Source organism: Lethenteron reissneri, chromosome 3 (genome assembly GCF_015708825.2).
Source record: "Lethenteron reissneri isolate LAM-NWPU_2019-01 chromosome 3, ASM1570882v1, whole genome shotgun sequence".
In the NCBI taxonomy this organism is placed as follows: domain Eukaryota; kingdom Metazoa; phylum Chordata; class Hyperoartia; order Petromyzontiformes; family Petromyzontidae; genus Lethenteron; species Lethenteron reissneri.
In genome coordinates, this window is record NC_083781.1 from 8,765,671 (window position 1) to 8,789,030 (window position 23,360).

General features: G+C 46.0%; 3 protein-coding genes across 6 annotated transcripts in view; 1 reads left to right on the forward strand and 2 right to left on the reverse strand.

Moving 5' to 3' along the window:
- Nucleotides 1–11: 11 nt before the first annotated feature.
- Nucleotides 12–6,164, reverse strand: LOC133347895 (coiled-coil domain-containing protein 57-like). Its single transcript, XM_061560628.1, has 8 exons — nt 6,151–6,164; nt 5,671–5,871; nt 4,680–4,838; nt 2,503–2,665; nt 1,833–1,964; nt 1,115–1,363; nt 546–632; nt 12–136 (listed from the first exon to the last, which is right to left on the reverse strand). Exons 1-8 carry the CDS (start codon nt 6,162–6,164, stop codon nt 20–22), a joined length of 1,122 nt encoding a protein of 373 aa, XP_061416612.1. The 3' UTR covers nt 12–19.
- LOC133346022 (coiled-coil domain-containing protein 57-like) lies at nt 5,713–17,184 on the reverse strand. 2 transcript variants are annotated; one of them, XM_061557280.1, is made up of 9 exons: nt 17,132–17,176; nt 16,141–16,205; nt 13,080–13,409; nt 12,340–12,572; nt 9,944–10,052; nt 8,256–8,357; nt 7,364–7,523; nt 6,349–6,423; nt 5,713–5,871 (listed from the first exon to the last, which is right to left on the reverse strand). In XM_061557280.1, the coding sequence occupies exons 3-8, from the start codon at nt 13,356–13,358 to the stop codon at nt 6,356–6,358; spliced, it is 951 nt and encodes a 316-aa protein (XP_061413264.1). In that variant the 5' UTR covers nt 13,359–13,409; nt 16,141–16,205; nt 17,132–17,176; the 3' UTR covers nt 5,713–5,871; nt 6,349–6,355. The 2 variants fall into 2 exon arrangements, with proteins under 2 accessions (XP_061413264.1, XP_061413273.1); XM_061557289.1 differs by lacking the exon at nt 16,141–16,205 and having other exon boundaries at nt 17,132–17,184.
- A 2,149-nt stretch (nt 17,185–19,333) lies between these two features.
- Nucleotides 19,334–23,360, forward strand: part of MGAT3 (beta-1,4-mannosyl-glycoprotein 4-beta-N-acetylglucosaminyltransferase) — a 34,792-nt gene continuing 30,765 nt past the window's right edge. For 2 of the 3 annotated variants that reach the window (XM_061557300.1, XM_061557319.1), the window contains exons 1-2: nt 19,334–19,602; nt 20,477–20,547. The gene's annotated coding sequence lies outside the window, so the exon portion shown is untranslated. The remainder of the gene's footprint in view (nt 19,603–20,476; nt 20,548–23,360) is intronic. The other variant, XM_061557309.1, reaches the window with a different exon arrangement.

Consider the following 23,360-nt stretch of genomic DNA (forward strand, 5'->3'; position numbering starts at 1 on the left):
CTAAAACCTCATCCGGCCCTCACCGTGCAGGCCTGGCGCTGGCCAGCCGAGCCCTCAGCCGGTTCCCCAGCTCCAGCAGCTGCTGGCGCTCACGGGAGAGTCGTGCCACGTGCCGCGCTGCTTGCCTCAACCTGACCTGCACACGGTACACACCACGTGGATGTTACCACACACGGTGGTGGTGCTTAACAGTGAGGTGACGTGGTGGTGAGCAGTAAGTTGCAGGTGGCAAGGTAATAAGTGAGTAGTGAGGTTATAGTGGCAGCTAGTGGTTAAGTGGTGGTGGTGTAAAGTGAGATGTAAGCCAATGGTAGTTTGCGGTCATTGGTGAGGTGGTGGTGAGGGATGCGATGGAGGCAGTGAATGGCGAGGCTGTGCTTGCAATGTGTTGAGGAGGCAATGGTGTCAAGCGGTGAGGTGGCGTGGTAGCGAGTGGTGAGCAGTGAGGTAGTGGTGGCAGCGAGTGGCGAGATGGCAGTTGTGTAGTGGTGAGTGGTGAGGTCACGGTAGTTGGGAGCCGTGGGCTGCGAGGTGGTGAGCGTTGCCTGCAACTCGGCGACACGAGGATGGGAGGTTTCGGCAACAGCGGCGCCACCGGGATCAGCGATGAGACGCAGCCTGCGCAGATCCTCCTACTCCGAGTGGATCGTGTCACATGGGTCGGAGCGGTAGTGGTGGAGGGTGGATACACACCAACCAGGGATGGAGGGGACAAACACGGGATGGGAATAAATTGCTCCAGTGAAACCGTGAAACTTTCCTTGTTTGGAACGTTCATACTGCTTGGCGTCCACCTCCTGTTCCATCGAGTTTCATGACTTTTTATTTAAATAAGCGTTGTTTATTCAATTATAAGTGCAAATGTTTGAACACCCTCGCTTACTTGAGCATGCATGCACACACATGGACGCACACACATGGACGCACACACGAATACACAAGTGGTGGCGACGTCACCGTGGTGCCTATGGCTAGGCTCGTGTGTAGGCGTGACTGACACACAGAGATACAAACACGAACAGATACACGAATGCACTCACACACCAATGAACGCACACACGCAAAGTACACACACGCACACACGCAAAGTACACACACTCACACACACACACACCTGCCGCGTCAGCTGGGCCACGGTAGCGGCTAGCCGTGCTACCTGCCCCGCCTGCCTCCTCACGGTGGCCTCCAGCTGCGGCTCAGCTCCCCGTATCGCTGGCGCCACACCGGCCTCCCTGATGGCCTTCCCGCCAGCGCCCGTGAGCGCCTCCATCTCCCGCCGCATCTCCCCGATTACGGCGCGCAGGGCAGCGTTCTGGGCGCGCAGGGATGAGTCATCCGTGCCCGCCAGATCGGACTCCTCATCCTAGCAGCAGCACCAGCCACCAGAACAGCAGCAGCAGCAATTAACAAAGCAGCAGCAGCAGCCGCCATAGAACACTACTGGCCAAAGTAACAGCAGCAGCAAATATAACAGCAGCAGCAGTTGGGGCAGCAGCAGCCATATAATAGTAGGGGCTAACAGAACAGCACCAGCAACAGCCACCAGAACATCAGCAGGCAATATAGCAGCAGGAGCAACAGGCAACAAAACAGCAGCAGCAATAGCTGCAGCCAACAGAAGTGCACCAGAAGCAATAAGAACAGCAACAGCAGAAACCAACAGAACAGCAGCAGCCAAATAATGGGAAGCAGCAGCCAAACCAGCTTAGGCATGCTAAGGATTTAATCTATTAATTGATTAAAATCGATTCTTATGCTCACGATACGCACATAGAACCGTGCACGTGAGAATCGCGATTACCTGTGTGGCTCGTTATTCGGAGACACGTTACCTGCGGTTCGGAATCCTGCATAGCGATGCCGTGCTTGAGAAGAGTCGCCACGGCCCTGTCGCGTTCGCGTCTCAGCCGCGCCCCGGCAGACGCCGCCTCGCTGCGCTCGCGTTCCTTCAGCCGCAGCACGGCCTGGGGGCAGCACGAGCAGAGACACACGACGACGCAGAGGGATGGAAGTGATACGACAGGAACATACGGGGAGATAAGAGGAACACACAGGAAGAGTGGGACATTGTGGCACCAGTGGGAGGTACACAGACAGAGGGAGACAGACACATCAGGACACAAGAGTGACAGCCAGACAGTCACAGGAAGACAAAGACAAAGGTTACCCATATAGCCTTAACAGATTGTCGAGGTAAGTGCTGTTAGCGAAGGCCAACACGGCACACAAAGGGGTGGATGGCCAGCACCACTCCCGCCTGCCTTTGTCTCCCAAATGGCGATGTTTACACATTGCACAAGGTACTCATCGAAGGCTGAGTCAACCTCGGAAAGGCCCAGGGCCGGTTCAAATAATTGTCACCGGTGTTGGCCGAGAATTGGAATCGAACTCGGTTTGCTTGGTTCATAGCGCAGTGCGCTAACCACTGCGCCACTGCTCCCCGAAGCAAGATACAGAGTGACAGCCACAGAGACACCGCAGGACACACAGAGACTTGAGCACCTGGTCTCGCGCATGCATGATGGGTTGCAGCACTTTGTCTCCCTGCCGGTGGAGGGCGCTCTCCCGCTCCTCCGCCCTGCGCTGCGAGTCCAGCGCAAGCTGCTCGCGCTCCCTCTCCAGCTCTTCCTGCCGCTGCACGGCCAGCGCCAGCTCTTGCTTGTACCTGCGAGCCAGACGAACCACCGGTGAGACGGCAGAGATGCCACAAGCAGCGAGCGCCTGCACATTCACTTTACAGAAAACGCCACCCAAAAATATAAGCGGCCTCACCTATGCCTCGTGGGGGTTGTATGACCATACTACACCATGCTATTGTATGATCAGTGCAGGTAGACATCACGATATTGCCCACGTTTTGCGGTTTCTGGCCCATATATTCAACCACCAACTTACTGACCAACGAACCCACTCACACACTTTTGCAGAATCTGGCCCAACTACTTGGGGAACTCATTGCCAGTCACTGTCCGCAGTAGACTCAAGACGCAAATGTTCTGTAATGCTTGCAAAGAATAAAAGCACATCCATGACAGCCTTTAGGCTATGAGAACAGCACAAATAATAAACGTACCATTCTATGGTTTATTAGTATTTAATTGAAGAGGCATGGTGGATGCTAAGAACCGGCACTGTATCAACATAAATATATTAAGCTATTGTAAGTCAATGCGAGCTCGGGTATTTAAAATACATGAAAGCTGCGCTTGTTCCTAGGACGGGTTAGAAAGGATTTAGGGAGAATACCGGCGATTTGTATTTATTTATTTAAGACAGACCATTTAAATTTAGACAATTCCCTATATCGATGTTGCTTTGGAAAAGTAAATATGACACTCACGCATGTAACAATTCACCCTTGTCCCTATTATTTGAACAGTAAAAAATTCCGGGTCACGAATTGAAGTAACTCCTTTTGTCTGCTTTGTATATTCTGTCTTGTTCAATCCATCAGCCTACATGTAACATTATATCGAGGTGCATTATGATTCGCTCACACGATGATTCCATCATCACAAATCCGGGTCACGATAAGACTCAAGTTTGCATTGTGTCTTGTGTCTGTGGACTTTTGGCTCCGTCTCTATCACTGGATTAGCCTCAATGTGATATGAGCATTAGGTATGTAATGGGGTCGCGATTTGATTCAAGAATATAATCGTCTTCATCTCCCTTTTGCTGTCTCAGTTGCACTGAAAATAAAATTAAACGTTGTATACAATTTGATTGTTAAATTGGCATCATTTGTAAATAACTTGCATGCACAATTCAATGCAAATATCAAGAGCAATGGGTGTTGCCATGGTGGCGACCTCTGGACTTGCAATCCCAAGGTCGCCGGTGCGATTCAATCTCCCGGTGCGACAATTGAAACGATGGCGCAGCTTTCTTAAATCCCCCCCCCCCCACATCACCATCCACCAAGCGGTATGAATGGGTTCATCACAAGATAGTCTATCAGCAGGTGGTATGTGGTGAAGTAAAGTGTGGGTACTCCGATCTCTTCCAAAACGTCTGGCTGGACTGGAAGAGAAGGCCAAACACACCCGAGTGAAGGCTCTTCCACCAACAGTGGCGTGAGCTTAGAAATTTCAGTGCTGTGCCTTTAGCCGGGCAGTGGTGGCGCACGCCGGTAATCCAAAACTGTTGAGGCGAGGGTTGGTGGATCGCACGAATGTTTCGAAAACTCCATTCCCGTGGGCATCAAATCCCACACCCTGGCTTTCCAGAAGCCAGTACAGAAAAATGCGGATTAATATCATCGATGTCATCTACATGGGATAAAGTGGTGTCCCTTCACAAGCGTGGTTTCCTCCAGATGCTCCAGTTTCCTTCAACATGTTAACACTAATTAAATGGCTGATAACATATTCTATAGAAATTCTGCAGAGTTTGGCAAATGGTTGGCATCGGCTCATCGCCTGGCTGCTGCCTTCCAACTTTGTTCCTCTGCAATTGTTTGTGGTTCCCCAGGAATTGTGAGACGCAATTTGCATGAATGAAGATGCTACATCAAACATATTATTACGACCAATTCATCACGAACAGGAGCATCAATTCAAATTGAAAATGGAGCAGCGAGCCTAATTTGGGCTCCCTACCCCACCCCAGGGACTCTACGAAAGCTGGCAGCTGATGGTGCCGCCATCAGCCGCAAACACCAGAGATCTGGTACGAGCCTGGCGGAGGCGTCCTGACATGCGATGAGCTCAGCGCGCATCTTGGCAAGCGCCTGCCGGTCGGCCTCCGTCTCCACGTCCCTGCGCACAGTCTGTCGCGCCTGCTGTGTCACGTGCGTGTCCCAGGCAGTGCGCGCCAGCTGCAGCTCCTCCCGCAGCCTGACACAAACATTCCCCACATAAGGATTTGCATTTATAGGGCGCTTGTTCATATGCCGCAGCAACTCAATGCCCCTTACGTCACATCTCATCTAAACCGTTTCCATTTCCCTGCTGCAGCCTTACTTCGGGAACCACCAGTGGCAGCTGTGAGTGTGCGGCACAATGTGTACACAACACTGGCCAAACAGTAGGGGGGGGGGTGATGCTGCGGTGTGATTTTTCATGATGTAGTAGTTGGCAGTAATTCATAAAATTTGGAAGACTTCGACCGTGTTGCCAGGACAGATGGCCTACTCTTTTTCGAATAACGTCATAGGATCCTTTATTGTCAACTGTGAATCAGACGTGAACATTCTACGGTTAATATTCCCTCGATATTAACCTGGGTGGCCCCTGGCCTCGAACCGCAAAACTCTGTAAACAAGCAGCAAACGCGCTCCCACATGTCGTTTATTACCCAGCTGCCTTTATCTCCCTAGTGCTGAAGTTCACACGTGGCCAGTTACTCATGTTACAATGCAAAAGGTGATTTATAGGCTGCAACAGACACAATTGGGACCATTAAATCGGTCCTCCCATCATGACTTGCATATCACATGACATCACCATACCGCGTGTATAATTCACAGAGCCTTGTTTTAGACCACCAACTCAAGATCCAAATTTGTGGCCATGTTTTGTTGATGATTTACTCTTACACATTTCCAGCCTGGAATAACTTTTCCACTCGATACATTTCTCAATTTACATGAAGCGTTAGAATTAGTTTAATGTTGACAGTTCCTCCGATTGAGAGACGGATAACGACGTTGATCCGTGCGCGTCTCACTTCTCCATGTCATGGTCCTTGAGGTGTAGGGCATCAGCGTGGCTCCACTCCAGCCGCTTGCGCTTCACCTCCCCATCCTGGAGCTCCCCGCGCAGCTCCCGCAGCTGTGCCTCCAGCGCTCGCTCGCGCTCCGCGCCAGCCGCCCTCACTCGCTCCAGCGAGGCGGCGCTCTCCCGCGTTTGACGGTCCAGCTCAGTGCACCTGCAGCCGCCCAGGGGAAATGTGCATTCTGGATAAGACTTATGGGTTCACGTGTTCCTTGCAGCCACTGGAGGAGCTAGGTTATCCAAAGTCGAAAAAAACATCGATTCGTGTCCCCCCCAAACGTGACGATTCATCGAATGATGGAAACATTCGAATCTGTGGCATTTCAACCATTGGCTCAGTTAAGGTCAGCCACACCATAATGACACTATAACGACATCACTCAAATCCAGGGTTCTCAAGTGTTGCGAGTAGATGGTCTCTCAGCCTGGTCACCAATGGCTGCACATTAAAACTCAGCACATCAAATTTGGTTTTAATCTATTTTGGCTAAATATTAGCTCTTGAGAATTAAAACAAACATTTGGAAAGGGCATGTGGGAAAGCTCGGCACCGCGAGTGTGTGGACAAACAACAAGTCCATTGAAGGGATCTCAGAAGCAGTTCTGTTATAAATCGTGGCCATTCTCGCACTTGCGGTTCAGCAGCTCCAGCTCCTTGGCGTGTGCCGACCGTGCATCCTCAGCCCGTTCCTCCAGCTCCTTGATCCTGCGGCAGAGATAATGGATCGTCGGCATTACCCATTACGTATGTATGTTCAACTTCTTTCACACCGTACATAGCCAATCATGCTAATCGGAGGTGCGGGGGAAGGACAACAAACTAAACACAGCGGACCACCACAGCAGCAAAAACCGCGACCACCCAGAGTTTGCTTGTGTTGAACCAATGCTGTTGAAATTGTGCGCTCGCATAAGGCTGTATGGCTGATGGGATATGTCAAATATAATATTATTGTTTACTGTGGAAGAGTTGGCAAGGAGGCGTATTATCTGCTTATTTATTTTGCTACTTATATTCTTATATTCTCCACGATTTGTGTGAACAAAAGCCAACAATGCAAAGGAACATCAGAACTTAGGGCCGAGACCAAAATGGAACAGAGCAAGGGATCAAAGATTAATACAAAGCACTTGACCCTGTTCTCATCATTCATCAGTTTTTCCCATTCTTGCAGTATTGTTACTATCACCCAGCTTGTTCAGCACCTTGATATTCAGAAGTAACGAGGAACTTAATAAACACAGATTCTACAATTCAAACAGCCTCTCTACTTTAAATATATATTAAAGGTATACATCCATACCATGTTCGCCAGATTATAAAGACACTTCAAAAAGTAATATGCACCCAGGGTCAAAAAATGTATACAAATGTGGTCACACACACACACATACCAGATTATAAGATGCACTGGCAATGATTTATTTAGAGAATAAGGTATATATATCTACATGATATATTTTTAAAACCAGATGACAGCCCATTGAGGAATAAAATCTCTTTCACAAGAGCGACCTTGGGTAAAACCCTGCCAGGTTTCTGATAAAGCCGCCCCAACGTCGTAAATAATCTTCTCAACAGGGCTAAGCAATGGCGGTGTCGCCAATGGCAGCGACGGCAGCTATAGTGCAGCAGCGGTCGTCACCTGGCGTCACGCACGGCCACCTCGTCCCGTAGGGCCCACTCGGCCTCGCGCAGACGCTTCTCCAGCTCCACCTGCGCCTGTCTCGGCGGCTGCCCAGCGCGGCCCCATAGCGCTCGTTCGCTGCCTGAGCTGCCTCCAGCTCCTTGCCCAGCAGCCGAACCTACAGTCCCACAGCAGCATGGCGCTCAGCTCCAGTCGGAAGGCCTCTAAACATTGCTGAACCAATGCTGCTGACATTATGCACTCCCAGGAGGCCGTGTAGCTGATGGGGATGTGCAAAAATATATACTTATATGTTTTATGTGGCGGGACAGATATGTGGAGGCATATCGTCTGCTTATTTATTAATTCTAATACTTTTATTCTCCACAGCGACGCTAATGATATTTTAGTCCTACATAAAGCAGTTCTGAGAACAAAATTTGTTTGATTGACAAATGTGCCGAGTTTTATTTTATGAAGATTTAGTAGGTATAGCTTGGCCCAGAAATGCATCAATAAGTATAAAATTGGTCTTTGTTTCATGACATGATGCCGATAGAACAATTTGGATACAAACCAAGGGAAAAGACAAAATCTACTTGTAAAAATAACATGGCAAATAAAACAAATTCATCAAATTGATGAAGATACGATGGGAAAAAATTCAATGGTCTAACAGTGCAAGGAAATTCAATGTGTCCTACAATACAATGGCTGAACACAATACGGATGAGGAAAGGAGTCATTTAAATGGTTGGAGGTGCCACTTTGTGAAGTTAATGGGAACAATGATCACAGTACTTACAACAGATCTATGTTTTGTCCGTTGTGTCGTGCATTACGTGTGCCTGCCTGCATCACTTTAATAATCACCATTAGCCACCGGAACCAATGGCATTGCCGTGGTTACCTTGAGCTCGTGTGCCAGCACCGTGTTGCTCATCTGGTCGGCATGGAGACGGAATTCGTGCTCGCGCTTTTGCAAGTGCACATCAAACTCGGCGAGCAGCTCCTACAGGACGACACAAGAACACACACAATGCACGTACGCATGCACACACACACACATTTCATACACACGTGCATCACACACGCACACATGTGCATCGGTGCACATACACAATATATACATGCACTGCACACAAAGACATCATGCATACACATTTAGATTGCGCATACACACACCATTCACACACATGCATCTCACTCGCCATACACAAAAGTGCATCGCACAAACACATACATATGTAGCGAAGTAAATTGAGTCACTACGGCGTTTTGCGCCAGCTACTGAGAGGAGAGTGCAACTGTGCGTGTTAGAGCCTCTCTCTGGCACCAGAGTATGTATGGCATGGAAGGGGGCCCTAGGGGGTATGGTTCTGGTGACAGCCAGAGAGAGGGCGGTTGAGGACGTGACAGTCTAGGCCAGGGGTCGGCAACCTACGGCTCCGGAGCCGCATGCGGCTCTTTACGGGCTGCTTCTTGACGATATGTACGTATGTACAGTATGTTATCAGATGCATTGCGGCTCTTGAAATACTGAATGTTGTACCGAATTGGAAAGAAATGTCTCTTCTTGTTATTTTGGTTGCCGACCCCTGGTCTAGGTGAACCCGAGAGAGCACGTGACCAGGACAGGACAATGAGGGGGGACAAAAGGTGGCGAGACTGACACGTGATGTATAGCCCAGAACCTTCTAGTAGGATCTAGAAGGGGGCGTGGCCGACGGCAGAGCCAGGCCACGCTCAGGGGCATAAAAGGGAGGTCCCCGAGAGCTGATCGAGGCTGTCTGTTGGAATGAAACTTGTCGGTGCTACGTCTCTTCAATCCTCGGTCTTCGGTCTTTACGCTCGGGACAGTGGGTCAGGCAGTGTGTTACTGACTGACCTGGTTATGTAGTTACCCCGTTGTGGTCTAGTTACCCCGTTGTGGTCTAGTTAACCTGTGTACGTTTATGTAGTTACTCTGTTGGGTTATGAGAATAAACGTGTTGCCTCCAAAGTCAAGTGTATGCGTCCAGTAAACCTACGACACATGCACCAAAAGCTGACATTTTCACACATGCAGCCAGACACAAATATGCACACACGCAGCAAATACACATGCTCTGAACACAAATACACACAACCACACACAAGCACATTTAGCTCACGCACACACACACACACAAAAACAAAATGTATAGCTTAACATACACACATGCATCACAAACACACTCAGCATACACATCCAGTGAGCATCTACTATTGGGCGGGGATGGTGTAACCAACACCATGCCTGAATATGACATTTACACATCACAACAGGTACTCATTTAAGGATGCGTCAACATCCGTCACTAATGTTCGCTATGGCTCGGAATCAAATCGATGTCACTGGGTTCATAGCGCGATGCCCTAGGCATTGTAGCCGCCATTCGCTACGGCAGTTGTACCACCACACACACAAATTATGGCTAGGCTTTGAAATCCACAGCGAAAAACCCACAAATGCATGCATTCACTTGCCACAGACAAGAGGCCTGCCGTGGCATCTGAATTTCAGGAATGGATGGCGCTCCGAAAGAGTTGCAGCTAAACTGCCCCCTCTCCACGCACCTGCTTCTGCAGGCCGAGCTCCCCACAGGTCTCCTCCACCTTTCTCTCGAGCTCCCTCCTCAGCCGCTCCAATTCCTCGCTGCGCTGGCTCAGCTGAGCCTCCACCACCCTGTGCACATCGCACACACAAGCAACAGTTCAGCACCAGGGCAATATACAAACAAGCTGACAAAGCAGAACATTATGGGCACCTCTATTCTGATACGATGCACTGCTGGAAGGCAATTTGGCAAACAGGTTGTGTGAAAAATATTTTTATATTTATTTATGTGGCAAGACAATTATGAGGTTATTTATTTGATTAATGTTCTCCACTGACATTTGATAACTTTCTGTTCTGATACACGAGCCCACAAACACCCACTAGCGATAATCGTGTTGGTACACATTGTATAAAAAAGTGCTATATATAGTAAAATGCAATTATCTGATTCCCAATCTTACTCCGAAAACTATATGCATCTGGGCAGTGGCATTGGGGAGCTGTGGTACGTTTCGTAGTGATTGCTTTAAGGGTTAATACAGTTTTCGTGGAAACGTGGGTAACGTTTACAGACATACAGACAGACAAAACATTTCCCGGGCATAGCAATAAGAAGCCTATGTTACATGTATAGTGTGGGAATGAGGCTTCTCCACTTCGTGTGGGTCAGAGGGGTTATCTGACCATACTTCGGCATGCTGGTCATTGCGGGTTGGTAAAGGCGGGGGACAGATGCTGGAGCATAGCATAGTACTACAAGAGATGACTGCACTCACCTCTGCTGACAGCTAAGCCCTGCATCTAAAAAGATTGGAACATTCTGGATGCTTATGCTAGCAGCCTACTCAAGCAATTAGTCAGGAAATCATGTGTAAAAACAATCAATAATTATATTTACAACACCTATATTCCCACATTACATGCTATTTTTTTACGCTCGCATTACACATGTAAAACACACTTTTTAGTTGGTGATGTGTTGAACTAGAGCTTCATGTGTCCATAAACCCATTCATATGCAAATGAATTCCGCAACGTAATTAAACAAATATGCTAATAGCTAAATACACATTTGACTATTAGCACAGCAGGGTCATCTCTACCATTAGCAATGGGACTCCACATTCAACATGAATGCCAACACATTCGTTTTGCACGTACATCTGTAGACCTTTGTCAATCCGCTGCTGGCTGAGGGGTGCTCCCTTCACCTGAGCACGTTGTGGAGATAACTTTACCATACTTCACCACCATTACTGTGGTTCGTGCAAGTTGGTGGAAGTGGGGAGCAGACGTGACAAAGATCCCCCATATAACCCTTTAACAGACTATTAGGGCAAGTGCTGTTCGCAAGCACCTACAAAGGCCGGCCACAGGGCACGAGGTGGTGGGTGGCCAACACCACGCCCAGCCGCCGTTGTCTCCCCCAATGGAGATGTTTACACACTGCAACAGGTACTCATTTGAGGCCGAGTCGACCTAGGGGATGCCCAGAACCGGTTAAGATAATCGTCACTAGGTGTTGGCCTTGAGCGGGCATCGAACTCAGGTCGCTGGGTTGGTAGCGCAGCACGCTAAACGCTGCACGACAGCTCCATGATTTATCCGTGTTGAATGCTGTACGCCAGTGATGGGCAACCTCTGATTAGTACGGTTGGCTATGTACGGTGCGAAAAAAGTTCTACATACATAGTGAGTAATAACATGAGCCCCCCTTCTTCAACTCAGTGGGCCACAAGCTTGAAATCGTGCTTGTGCACTAAGCATGAGCCAACGCACAAACCTAAAGACACTAAAAACAGGCCACCACGAGGGGCACCTTGAGTCACAAGTTGCCCACCACTGCTGTACGCAGAAAGAAAACATTTATATCAGTGAACACATAAAATGCAGGCATGCAGCGTGTTGCGTTTATAGCAAAAACTTTACCAAGGGACTTATTTTTTTCAAGGATTTTACGGGTCACTACAGTTCAAGACAGTGGTTTTAAATGTTACAGCCTACGCTGTGCACATGAACTCCTTGACATCTTGAAACCAGCATAATAAAATGTTTCTCAACCACAAATAATGTTTGCGGTTGGGAAACATTTTTGGTTATTTTCAACATACTTATCCTTACACTATGGGGACCTCATTTGCCAGTAAAAATATGATAATTGGTTCTTTAACCAGATAGAAGGGTAAAGAACCAATTATCATACTTATCCTTCACGCAAATATCAAACATGCATAATTAAACCATTTAATATAGATCCTCTTCTCGTAAGCCACATTCCTTTCGACAATTCATTGTGAAAGTGGCACATTTTGTGCCCTGACCAAGTGCTGATTTCACGCCAGACAAAAATGAACCTCCGGCCCAAGTTTTTAAACAGAACCGTCTGCTGAGTCACAACCAAAGTCAGACCGACCCACGTGCCCTCTCCGTGTCCAGGCGGAGTTCCCGCAGCCTTTCACGGTGCTGCGCCATCTCCTCCTCGCCGTCGCGCCTCGCAGCGGCCAGGGCGGAGCGCAGGCGGTCGGCCTGCACGCTCAGCTCGCTGACGTGGGCACGTAACTCCACGTTGTCGGAGCGTGCGCTCGCCAAATCCGCCTCGCAGTGCTCCAGCTCACCATCGCGCTCCTCCAGCAGCCTGAGGTTGAACTGCACACGATGGAGATGAGACATGGTGCAAAGTCATGATTAGAGTTAAGATAATTGATTTCTGAAGTAATGAATTGGCTCATGCTTAGTGCACAAAACAGCTCTTGCATGCGTTATGTTTATTTGTCTTTGACTTGACAAAAACCATCAAGCATATCGGTGATTACGACTACACACCAAAGACAAGACTAAATTAATGAGTATGAATGAAGACACAGGCTGAAATCATTTGGCAATGTTGAGAAACAGCAGTAACTGAGAAAGACCAAATATGATCATTGGTTATACAGTATACGTATTAAAACATGTTTTGAAAAATATTATGTACCCCTCACACCAAAATGTAATAACCAAGAGCATCTGACTTGAATGTCATTGACTAGACTAAGAGAATTATGAAATACAATCCAAGACTCGACGTCCACTCCACAGGTCGTCGTCATCAACTAAACCGAGGCTAAAAATAAACAATGCAAACTAAGTTAACACTGGGATCCCACGAGGCACCTTGAAGTCATCCTTGAGCTGCAGGAAGCGCTCCCTCTCCTCAGCAGTCGCCCTCTCCGCTCGCCGCACCGACTCCGCCAGCACACGCGCTCGCAGCTTCTGCAGCTCGTGCCACTCCCGCTCCTTGTCCCCGAGGAGCCGCTCCAAGCGGCTGCTCTCCTCGTCCACTTCGGCGTCTGGTACGGCGCACGATAGGGCCACCAGGGGGGCCACCGGCAGCGGTTCGGGTTCACCGCCCAGCATCGCCGGCGTGAGAAGCTGCTCGGGAGGAACCGGCATCTCCTCCCATTTACACCTGGGGTCAGCGGTGGCGACGTGAGGGCTTCAACTCTAAGAGACATGGCAAAGGAGGTTACTGGGTTTCCGATTCACTTATTCAGTTAATGAAGACGCTTCCAAGCACGTGCCGAACAATTGTTTTTTCCGCAGCTAAGGTCCACTGAGCTATATAGCTCTTTTTCAGAAGCAACCTGGCCACAAATGGTAGCTCAACGAAGTGGCTTAATATGTGGAAATTTATAGCAGCGAAATACTCTAAACATGGAGGACCCGGAGGAATCCACGCGACCACAGGGAGAACATGCAAACTCCAAATATAAGCAGGCGTCAGGGTTGGGATGAAACCCACAACCTCCTGTATACCAGGTGAGGCAGTTAGCATCTCGCCACCATGGCACCCCAACGCACGGGACAACCCAAGAACATTGAGTACAACCAGGAAAACCTATGCTGTAGTATGGTTAACTTTTTATTTCAAGTGACCATTATTCGATATAAGGTGGTTTGACCAGCATGGTGAAGTATGGTTAAATAACCCCAATGGCTGGCATGGAGTAAGGAGCCCTCATCCAGCAGTGGATTGGCAAGGGCTGTACAAATACACGGTAATTTGCATGTTTTGTTACTGCAGGTTCAACCTGAACTAGAACTGAATTGGCTTCTCGCAAGCGGTACTCCTTAGTGTCCTTGAAATATCGTGGCCGGATAATACCTTGTCCCTACATGTGATGTATTTTTGGAGGGCCAAATAAAACCTGTGAAGAACATTGTAACGGGACACTGGAAGCTCAAAAATGTAACAACGTGGAGAACTATGCTGCCTTGTTATCCATAATACAGTTTTTTTTTGGTATTAAGCTGCCTTGTTGTTATCTGGGCCCGAAAGTTGCACATAAAAGTCACGAGGCATGCATGCAATCTGTTTAGTTGTGCAACGACTGTAGCATTGGGACCGTGCATTCCAACTTGTATTTTCAGTGGTTTTAACCTTTTCCTTGTTGCTATAGGTATCTTACATTACAAGCTGTAATTGGACGGATTTGGTCTTCATGGAAAGAATAGGGGTTTTGTGATTGCTCCAACTCAAAGGTCATACCCATTTACATGGTTTTAAAATTGGGTGGGGAGCTTTCAAACACTTTTCCTTCAATTACATCCTTTGCTTTATACACTCACTGTAACCTTTGCAATATCTACAGGGCCAATCATGACAAATCCAATTTACCCCGGTATTTCCAGATCACGTAGTGCTTCTTCATTGGTCATTGTGCTGATCATAACCAACCAGATTGATGCTGGATTCTGCTCTTGTTACAGAATTCAGCATGGCAATTGCTCAGGGTCTCAATACATATACAACTCCTTTTAAAGTTCATAGCTGGCTGAGGGCCTACCTACAAAGTACAGTACGGCAATGTTTCCTGGCCATACTTCTCCACACTTGGGTGGTGCAGGCTAGGATCATAGACAGAGTAGAAGTGATTTTCTGAACCTGCTATAAATAGGATCCGACTCGACCTGCCAATTTTAACATAGCCCGACCAGCTCAAACTTCACCCATCCTGACCTAGCAAAAGTGAACTTGACCCGAGCAGGCCAAACTTGACCACGTAACACAACCCTTACCCACAGACAACCAGATCTAGCCTAACTTGGTAAATACAAAACCCAAGCGGAACGTGTCAGAACATAGAAAAATAGCGTGGTTCAAAAACGTGGTCATTGTCAAAAAAAAGTGTGCCAAGCATGAAAGATTAATGCTTGCAATTACGGTACAGTATATACGAAGGAACGCACGGTACAGAAAACATACGCAGGTAAAATTACACGATTCTAACCGCTTATTAAAGTGGGCTTGGGCAGGACAAGTGGCTACAAGCCACTATGAACCACGGTGAAGAGTTGTCAACCACGACCACCAACGGAGTGACAAGACAAGGAAATAGAACGTGGAGACGGAGCGATGGCACGGGCTCGTGTGCAGGATCTAAAGTTACATCGTAGGATTGGAAAGATAGTGGCTTTGCATACCTGTCAAACCCTTCTTATCACCCTATTGCAGACCAACTCAGACCTTACTGGTCACCATGTGCCCCTTATAAAGCTCAACGTTCAGCCTGCAACGTCCCATCGCTAAGAAGAAACACAAATACTCACCACTAGTACACTCACCACTAGTACACTCACCACTAGCACACTCACCACCAGTACACTCATCACTACAATCACCACTACTACACTCACCACTAGCTCACTCACCACTAGTACACTCACCACTACACTCACCACTAGTACACTCACCACTAGTACACTCACCACTAGCACACTCACCACCAGTACACTCATCACTGCACTCACCACTACTACACTCACCACTAGCACACTCACCACCAGTACACTCATCACTGCACTCACTACTACTACACTCACCACTATTACACTCACCACTAGCACACTCACCACCAGTACACTCACCACTAGCACACTCATCACTAGCACACTCATCACTAGCACACTCACCACTATTACACTCACCACTAGCACACTCACCACTGCACTCACCACAAGCACACTCACAACTGCACTCACCACTAGTACACTCACCACTGCACTCACCACTGCACTCACCACAAGCACACTCACCACTAGCACACTCACCACTGCACTCACCACTAGCACACTCACCACTAGTACACTCATCACTGCACTCACCACTACTACTACACTCACCACTACTACTACTCACCACTAAATACCTGTCAACCCATTATCAGTGCCTTACCTTATTACAGACCAACTCAGACCTTACTGGTCACCCCGTGCCCCTTATACATCTCAATGTTCATCCTGCAAAGTCCCATCACAAGGGAGAAACACAAATAGACACTCACCACTAGTACACTCACCACTAGTACACTCACCACTAGCACTCACCACTAGCGCACTCACCACTAGCACATTCACCACTACACTCATCACCAGCACACTCACAAGTACACTCACCACCAGTACACTCACCACTAGTACACTCACCACCAGTACACTCACCACCAGTACACTCACTACTACTACACTCACCACTAAATACCTGTCAACCCATTATCAGTGCCCCATCTTATTACAGACCAACTCAGACCTTACTGGTCACCCCGTGCCCCTTATAAAGCTCAATGTTCATCCTGCAAAGTCCCATCACAAGGGAGAAACAAGAAACACGTTGTTGTTCTGTTGTTGTTGTGTTGTTGTTGCCCGCACTGAAACGACTGTACGCCGTCTGGCCGTGACAACTCAACTTTCCCTGCACAACAACACGTGGTGAACCGTACGGGTTGACAGGTATGGCTTTGACGGGGGGAGGTGGGGGGGAAGAGGAGGCCTTCATCCAGCAGTGGATTGACCATGGCTGCTGAGGAGGATGATGAGGAATGATGAGGAGGAGGATGATGATGAGGATGATGATGATGAGGAGGATAAGAAGGATGATGATGAGAAGGATGACGACGATGATGAGGATGAGAAGGATGATGATGAGGATGATGATGATGATAAGGATGATGATGATAATGATAAGGATGATGATGAGAAGGATGATGATGAGAAGGATGATGATGAGGATGATGATAAGGATGATGATGATAATGATAAGGATGATGATGAGAAGGATGATGATGAGAAGGATGATGATGAGGATGATGATAAGGATGATGATGAGGATGATGATGAGAAGGATGATGATGATGATAACGAAAATCCGAACCCACGCGGCTCCTCACCCAACGCGGCCGCTCTCGAGTCTGAGCCCAACGGCCGCTTCCGTCGCCCGGCTATTTATTTATTTATTATTTACAAATCTCGCGAGACTTCCCCACCCCGCCGTGCACGTTCATGGGAGGGAGAGAGGGGGGGGGTAAGTCTCGCGAGATTTTGAAAGCGCGCGAAATTTGATTAACTTGTATTAGTCGGCGGTCTACCCGATGTAAACAAATACGATCACAGTAACTTGGGACCGTCGGCTTTGATTGTAAATCGTGTCACAGACTAAATTGGCCGTGCGTTTCTCTCATTACAACTCAGAGGAGGTTTGATCGATTGCCTCAGTGTTGTGCATATGCAAAGCTGTCATCCCATACGGTTTACGCCGTGTTCTTGTACAGGGAAAATTAATACTCTTAGGTTTTTTCGGTAGTCAGGTAGGTAAAAAATAAGTAAATATTACAATAATAGAACTACTAATATAATTTTTTTTCTATACTATATCTATTAGAAATAATATAAATAATAATAGAAAAATAATAATAGCATTTTTTTTTCTATTATTATTTCTATTATTTTAATATTTACTTATTTTTCCCCTACGTGACTTTACCGAAAAAACCTAAGAGTATAAGTTTTTCCTGTATAAGAACACGGGGTAAACTGTATGGGATGACAGCTTTGCATATGTACAACACTAAGGCAATCGATCAAACCTCCTCTGAGTTGTAATGAGAGAAACGTAGGCAAAAAGAAGTAAATAATAAAATAATAGAAAAAAAGCTAATCTTATTTTTCTATTATTTTTTATATTATGATATAATAATATTTATATTAATAATATTTATATTATTATATAGATTTATATTATTATATAATAATAATATATTTTTTCTATTATAGAAATAATATTTTTTTATTTCTATTATTATTTATATTATTATATAATGTAATAGAAATAAAAAACAATAGTTATTTCTAATATTTAATTATTTACTTACTTTTTCCCTACGTGACTTTACCGAAAAAAAACCTAAGAGTATGAATCCTTGCAGTCACGAAAGCTTCAAATCTAGAATCAGGGAAAGTTAATTTTCAGGTCCATACGGCGTACAGCCGATTCAAGACGGACAAACAAATTGTCTATTTGTTTGTGTTCCTAGCGATGGGACTTTGTATGATGAACGTTGAGATTTATAAAGGGCACGGGGTGACGTCTGAACTTGTCTGTAGTAAGGTAAGGGCACTGACAGGGGGTTGACAGCTATGCATCATATGTAATGCACATGTCCCCATGCCTTTTGTCACAGCACTTCTGAAGATGCCGTGGAATTGAGCAAATTAAATTTCGATTTAAAGCTTTTCGTGACTGCAGGGATTCATCTTCACCTGAGGACGGCTGCTTGTGTCGTGGCCGAAACGTCGTGAGAATTTTATTTTATTGTGTTTTATTTTAATCATTTTCTTATTTCCCTTCTACGTGATTTTACCGAAAGAACCAAGAAGTATTCTTTGGGTTTTTCGGTAAAGTCACGTATAAAGATAAAATAATAAATTCAATAATAGCATACGACGTTTCGATTGCAACACAAGCAATCATCATCAGGTATAATGAAATAGCGACATAGAATCTAACCAGAAAACTATAGACAGACATATAAGCACACATATATCACCAAGATACACAGAGAGAGCAACCCAGAGAGCAACCCCTCTCTGTACTTGTGTTGCTCTCTCTATGTATCTTGGTGATATCTGTCTGCTTATGTGTCTGTCTATAGTTTTCTGGTTAGATTCTATGTCGCTATTTCATTATACCTGATGATGATTGCTTGTGTTGCAATCGAAACGTCGTATGCTATTATTTAATTTATTATTTTATCTTTATACGTGACTTTACCGAAAAAAACAAAGAATAATTCCTGCAGTCACGAAAGCTCCAAAATTAAGATTGAACCAAGAAGATTGTGCAAGTTCCCCGCTGATTTCGCCATTTAAGCACGAGGGGGAAAGAAATCGGTGAAAACCGTTGCACACCACACACACGCGACAATAACAACAACAACAACGTTTAAATCGTATTCTTGGTTCTGTCGGTAAAGTCACGTAGAAGGGAAATATTAAATAATAAATATATAAAACAATAACAAAAATTCACGTTTCGACTGCAACACAAGCAATCATCATCAGATGTGAAATCCACAGCGAGAAAAAAAAAATCTTTTTTTTTCTTTTTCAAGATTTCTTGCTGTGGATTTCACACCTGATGATGATTGCTTGTGTTGCAATCGAAACGTCGTGAGAATTTTATTTATTGTTTTATATTTTTATTATTTCCCTTCTACGTGACTTCACCGAATGAACCAATAATATGAATCCCTGCAGTCACGAAAGCTTTAAATCAAAATTTAACGTTCACATCGTTTGAATCACAAGGTCAGGTTGTATTGTGATCTAAAGGACATCTCGTATCCGACCCTGCGTGTTGGGGGTAAGAATCACAACAAGCACGACCCACCAGCTACCTCCTAAACGCTAGACTACAATCAGTGGTTGGTAGAAATCTCTTAGAGGTGTATTAAAAAAAGTATTAATTGCTTGGGGGATATAAAATACTGTACTTTAAATGTACAATACATTCCTGTGGTATGTAACGGCTGGATGAAGCCAGGGCCACGGCGTCTCGGTCAATGTGGTTGTGTGTTCATAGTTGACACAGTTGGAAACAATAGGGGGGGGGGGTGTGCACAGCCCAATCACTTTAAGATGTTTTATTGTTTTTGTTTTTTGTTTGTTGCGGTTGCACCCGATTCAAGAGCCGAATGGCTCACAGGGCTCTCCCAAAAAAATGAAAAACTGAAAAAAAAATCTCAGTCGGTCGACCCCATGGCACCTGCCAGCGGGCGTTCGACACTACCACGTGGCCTTAACGTGCACGTAGCCTGGCACCGGCGCCGTGGCGACATCACCGCCACCTAGTGGCGAATGGCGGTTGTTGTGTTCAACGTGGGGAGCGGTGGTGTAGTGGTTAGCGCGCTGCGCTGCGAACCCGGCCACCCGAGTTCGATTCCCGTTCACGGCCAACACCGGTGACGATTATCTGAACCGATCCTGGGCCTCCCCTAGGTTGACTCAGCCTCAAACAACTACCTGGTGCGGTGTGTAAACATCGTCACTGGGGAGACAAAGGCGGCCGGGCGTGGTGCTGGCCACCCACACGTGCCGTGCCGGCCTTCATAGGTGCTGCTCGCTAACAGCACTTGCCCTACAGTTTGTTAAGGCTATACGGGGGATCTTTGTCTTTATCTTTGTCTCCGTGTTTGTGTGCGAGGGTGTTCGTATATCTGCGTGTATCTGTGTTTCAGGAGAGTCCTGACAAGGTTTTAACAGCAGGGGGCGATGTTGCTGTGTGTCATCCCAATTGAGTAATTTGCAGGTAAATTTATCAGCATCGGGATGTGGGTCGTCCAATGCCATTTACAGGCTGCGGGGCATTATTAGTTTTAGATATGGGAGGAAACTGCAGAATTACGCACGTTTAAATCTAAATTTAAAACACATTCTTAGGGTCTTTCGATAAAGTCACGTGCTTTCCTACGCACCTTTCGGGGTTTGTTCGACCCAAACCATCGGCGGTGGAAATTCCACACTGCCGTGTCTCGGGCTGTCCGTCTGTATGTCTGTCTCCGTATCTGTTTCCGTGTCTGTTGTGTGTGCGTCTGTTTGCCCAACATCATAGTTACCCTATGAGCTGCCCTTCACACACACACACGTGTAGACTCTTCTGACACACACACACACACCTCTGTTACGAGGGTGATTTCCACAGTGAGATTTCCACGCTTCTTGGCAAGGGCTCGTACTTGTGCCTCCTCGCATTGATTCAGAAGTCACCAGCAGCCCCCGCTAACTTTCATTATCTCACCGGGCATGGGTCCTAAAAAAATTTACCCGTAAAAACAAAGTTTTTCACTATAAATCCTTTATATGCGTGGCATCGGTTTTATTTTATTATTCATTTCTGTTTTTCTTGAGTAAGAGTTTCATTTTTATCACATTGGTATTTTAAATAAAATATGAAAAAAAAATTCCACAGACTCGTTGTCACGAACAACGAGTCTGTGTGCAAAATGTCAGCTCGATTGGATCACGGGAAGTGGGTTAAAAAACGACCGAAAGATTTGCACGGTCGTAAGCTGCTCAGGTAGGTCCTGATTTGGGAACGTTTTTAAACCCCTGATGTTGTGTATGGTGCATTTTTTTAATGTTATGCATTGATGCTATGTCGTGTATAGTGCATTTCAATTGTTTTACAGTGATGTGTATAATACTGCACATCCTTGAAACAGAGCTTTTTTAGCTCATCGTATTCCTCCAGTTTAAATATTTGATTCTGATTAAAGGGGATAGAATTTTAACATGGAACAGAGTAGCAAGCTACTGTTAAAGTAGATTATCGGTAAAAATACTGTTAAAGCAGATTATCGGTAAATATTGATATTAGTGTACGAGTCTGTAGCTTCATCTTATACTACTTCTTCAAATTAGCTTCTCAAACATTGGTGTGCCTATGTGTTCACATGTGGAACAGCTGCAACTGTCTTGGAACTTTTAGGCTGGGCTGCCTACGATCCATCATCCTGGGTTTAATCAGGCTGGATGTATAGTCATTCCTAATCTAGTGTTTAACTTTTTCAATAATTACAAGATATGTTTTGCCCGCCATTCCCTACCCAGATACTTGGAGAAAATCATTGCCCAGTGGTGTTTCTTATGGGCCACGGTTCGAGAATCCTCTGCTGGAATATATCTCTTCTACCTTTAAGAATTGTGATCAGTTCCAGATAGGAAACCAATTCTGATGTATCTTCTTGGTTCTTTCGGTAAAGTCACGTAGAAATAAAATAATAAAAATAAAACATAATAAAATAATTCTCACGACGTTTCGGCTACAACGCAAGCAGCCGTCTTCAGGTGAAGAACAGGTCTGTCAAGGAGACAGAGTCTGAATGGCCATTCAGACTCTGTCTCCTTGACAGACCAGGGTCTGAATGGCCATTTAAGACAGACCAGAGTCTGAATGGCCATTCAGACTCTGTCTTTTTGACAGACCTGTTCTCCACCTAAAGACGGCTGCTTGCGTTGTGGCCGAAACGTCGTGAGAATTATTTTATTATGTTTTATTTTATTATTTTATTTCTACGTGACTTTACCGAAAGAACCAAGAAGATGAATCCCTGCAGTCACGAAAGCTTTAAATCGAAATTCAATTCTGATGTAGTTTGTGATGTAATTAGAAAAGAGCTAAATGGGTGATTGCTGGATTAGATGATGTCACGTGCTTAGCCACCCCATTAGAATATCAGTGAGTTGACTATACCGATAAGGGGTCATTCAGTTCATCTCGCTCAGTTGGGGGGTGGCGGTGGTGATGAAACGCAAGCTGTGAGAATCAGTGCTGGACTACGAGACAATCGCCGGGCTGAAAGCATTTAAAGTACGATTTAAAGCTTTCGTGACTGCAGGGATTCATCTTCTTGGTTCTTTCGGTAAAGTCACGTAGAATGGAAATAATAAAATAATAAAAAATAAGAATACAGCATAATACAATAAATCTCACGACGTTTCGGCCACAACGCAAGCAGCCGTCCTCAGGTGGAGAACAGGTCTGTCGAGAAGACAGACAGACTCTGTCTTCACTATGGGGACCTCATTTGCCAGTAAAAATATGATAATTGGTTCATTACCCTTCTATCTGGCAACAAAACTGACACCTTTTTGCAAGGAGTCATGTTTGCATAGACCGCAATACCTGCAGTCATAATACAAACAAAAGAACATAACTCTGATAATGTGCAATGTGCACATTATCAGAGTTATGTGAAGAACAGGTCTGTCTTTCCGACAGACTTGTTCTTTCCGACAGGCCTGTTCTTCACCTGAGGACGGCTGCTTGCGTTGTGGCCGAAACGTCGTGAGAATTATTTGATTTGATTATGTTTTATTTTTATTATTTTATTATTTCCCTTCTACGTGACTTTACCGAAAGAACCAAGAAGATGAATCCCTGCAGTCACGAAAGCTTTAAATCGAAATTTCAGAGTGAGGTGTTTTGGGTAAGTGAGCGTAAACAAAATGAGTGTTCAAGTTCATCGTGTTAACGCAGTTGAGAACGCAAAGACACCTGGAGAGTCCCTTTTGCAAGAGGGACCCTTGGTCACTCCGAAATGCCAAACAGCAAAACAAATA